The sequence below is a fragment of the Rhinopithecus bieti genome, unplaced genomic scaffold (assembly GCF_001698545.2).
Source record: "Rhinopithecus bieti isolate Rb0 unplaced genomic scaffold, ASM169854v2 scaffold_60042, whole genome shotgun sequence".
Taxonomy (NCBI): Eukaryota; Metazoa; Chordata; class Mammalia; order Primates; family Cercopithecidae; genus Rhinopithecus; species Rhinopithecus bieti.
In genome coordinates, this window is record NW_016822723.1 from 1 (window position 1) to 3,334 (window position 3,334).

The 3,334-nt window shown below is 37.3% G+C and overlaps 1 protein-coding gene across 1 annotated transcript in view; it reads left to right on the forward strand.

Moving 5' to 3' along the window:
• Window positions 1–1,511: 1,511 nt before the first annotated feature.
• LOC108521279 (phosphorylase b kinase regulatory subunit alpha, skeletal muscle isoform-like) overlaps window positions 1,512–3,334 on the forward strand; it is a gene marked incomplete at both ends in the record, with an annotated part of 33,696 nt that continues 31,873 nt past the window's right edge. Inside the window, one exon of the mRNA XM_017861010.1 lies at window positions 1,512–1,680. Coding sequence (XP_017716499.1) covers window positions 1,512–1,680 — 169 coding nt within the window. The remainder of the gene's footprint in view (window positions 1,681–3,334) is intronic.

The following is a 3,334-nucleotide window of genomic DNA, read 5'->3' on the forward strand; positions in this document are numbered from 1 at the left end:
CTTATTACCGTATTTCAGCTAGGACAAAATGCTGCTAAACTAACAATCATCACACAAATTATACAATTTCTGAGTGCCCTAAGTGTAAGCAGAATTTAACACCAGCTGGTTGTTAATGCTAACTTCAGTCATTTAAAAGAATTTGCAAGACAGAATCCCAAACCAGTTTCTTACATAATGATGGGTCTCAGGCTGTAGACTGCTCTCTACCATCCTAGAAACAGGAAAACAAAACAAAACAGATCTCATCTTCCCTGTTAGAAGCAAGCTCAAACTCCATAAAGGAATTATCTGCCTTCCATCGACATGGAGGCAGGAAAGCTTGCTTTCCTTGTGTTGGAAGCAAGTAAAACTCCAAAAAAAGAAAAGTTGTAACAGCAAAATAAGCTTCAGATCTCGACCAAATTTTGAGAGATCAGGGATTCTGTGGAGGGGTGCTCTCAGGCCTCAGCAAATTGTCCTGTTGGTTTGAGCCATAAAGTTAGCTCATGCTGGTACCAAGCACCGACAGGAGATTTGTCAAAGGTCAGGGGCATCTCCACTCAGAATCCACCCCACCTTGAGGTTACCAAAATGTGAACCCTGAAAATCTGAGACAGGTCTCAGTTAATTTAGAAAGTTTATTTTGCCAAGGTTGAAGATGTGCCCATGACACAGCCTCAGTGAGTACCTGTGCCCAAGATAGTTGGGGCACAACTTGGTTTTATACATTTTGAGAGACATGAGACATCAATCAATATATTAGTTCATTAATTAATCACTAATAATAATTAGTACATTAGTTCAGAAAGGCTGAGACAACTCAAAGCAACACCCCACAACTGGGGCTTGCAGGTCACAGGTTGGTGAGAAACAGATGGTTGCATTCACTTGAGTTTCTGATAAGTCTTTCCAAAGGAGGCAATCAGAATATGCATCTGTCTCTGTGAGCAGGGGATGACTTTGAATAGAATGGGAGGCAGATTTTCCCTGAGCAGTTCCCAGCTTGAAAGGGCCCAAGATATTTTCCTTTCAGACTCTCATACCTTTACTCCCTCACTGTATGTGTCTCTCAGCAGCTCTTTTCATTACTCCCTCAAAATATATCCTCTTATTCTAATTTACTTTGAAATTTCTACCTCAGTTTCAGGAACAAATGTATCTTTTCACATTCAGTTATCTCTTACTAAGCTGTTCTCACTCAAACACTCTGAATCTCAATTTATATCTACAGTGTGCAGTGTAACAAAGCAACCAATATGAAGAGTGAACAAGAGGCAATGAATAGGAAAGAGCTGTTTTCACTATTTGGTATTATTTTCTAATTAAAGCACCTAAATTGAAAACAACAGTAACAGACTTTCCAGTTGTGTTAGTGTAGGCAAAAGAGGTAACAGTGTATTTTAAATATTCACAATTGCCTGAAGATAATGTATTTTCACATTGCAATAATGTATGTTAGAGTATTACAGAAGTGTGGCATATGGGTTGATTTTCAGTATATCCTTCTGTTAATGTTTTGTTCTTTTCAGGTGGATAAAGTAGAATCCTTCAAATATAGTCAGAGTACTAAGGATAGCCTCCATGCCAAGTACAACACCAAAACCTGTGCCACTGTAGTGGGTGATGATCAATGGGGACACCTGCAGTTGGATGCTACCTCTGTGTACCTGCTCTTCTTAGCACAAATGACTGCCTCAGGTCAGTACAAGGAGAGAAGTGCTGGGAGCCCCTGAGCATGGAGTCTGGGGTACTAATTAATATTCTTTTAAATTGAGGACTAGGAAGGCTGGGGTGGATCTTGAGACAGGTGTTTTTTATTATTTATTAATCCTCAGATATGAGATGGCAAAGAAGGCCTGGGGTTTATTGCTTGTTCTCATACAGTACATTGACAAGCCTGCCAGTTAGTATAAATACAAATTCAATCACCTACTTTATGCTACTATTTATGAATATATTATAAACAAGGCATCTGTCTATAGGCATCTAAATTAAGAAAATTAACTTAGGAATCAGAATCCAAATTTTAAATTATTGAATACTATATTCTTTTCAGATGGTTCTCTTATTAATTTTGGATGCTTTACCTGAGAAAGGGAAATGTAAGAAACAACTTAATTTCCTTTTATTTCTCCTAAATTGGGGGAGGGCAATGTATCCGATTATACCTAGTTTATAAATGTAATGGGACCTTTGCCAGAGCTTCCTCAACTAATGTACTTCTCAAAATACCAAATTTTTGACATTTTAATTTCTTCATCTTCCAATCGGTTATTGAGCTCCTTGGTACTAAGGGCATCCAGGGTGGGAATTCCCTCAAAATACTCTTCTTCTCCTTTTTTAATAGAAATAAATATTTGATGATAAACCTTTCCTTTATTTCCTCTAGAACACACAGCTCAGAAGCTGAATAGCCTTTTCTCAAAAGTATAAACTAGTTACCCAGATATGTCCTCCTGTTGTAGGGGAGGAGGTTTCTTCCTGAATAAATGTAGTTTTAGGTTTAATTTATTTAAATAGAATGACAGCTATAACTCTATTTCTAATATTATTTTAATACCAATTCTGGAGTTTTGTCTACAAAGCAACAATGTCTGAGTATCTCTTGTAGTTTTTCATTTTGAGCCCAGAATGCAAGCAGAAATGTATCAAAGAGGCTTATAGGAGACATAACCATTCATTCAACAATTGTTTATTGATTCCTGATTTAACATTTGATTTTCAGCTCAATCAGCTGAGTTTGATAGGTACTTGGAATAAGGTAGATATTATTTGATCAGGCCTTTTGAGGAATATGTAGAAATTTACAAATCAGAGAAGGGAAGGGGATAGCATGACTATAACATGGAAATTTGAAAGGTACTGGCCATCAAGGTAAGGCTGGATATCTTCTATGGTTAGAGTATAACATGCATCTGGAAAAACGACTAACTGTGAAACTAGAAAGTTGGGGCTAGCTATTTGAGGGCCTGTGTACCGTGCTATATAGTTTGGAGTTCAGTCCGTAATCAGTAGTGAGTCATTCAAGGTAAATAATCAAGGAAGTTTCAGATGATTCACTTCAGTAGCAGGAAGATAGATTGGATAGGAAACAAGATTAAGATGGCAAACTAGTTAGAAAGTTAGTGAAATACTTTAAGGCAAGATTGATATAGAATTTATGTAAGGCAGTTACCTTGAGAATGAAAGGGCATATGTGAGATATAAATGGTAGTATGCAAGATCATAGAGTATTTAGTGATGCTCTACACATTTTTGAATACTTACAAATCTCAACCTTGGTTAAAAGAGAGGCTTAGACAGAACCTGACTGCAACTTATAGAATGGGGGCATGAGGAGCTCCATGGAATC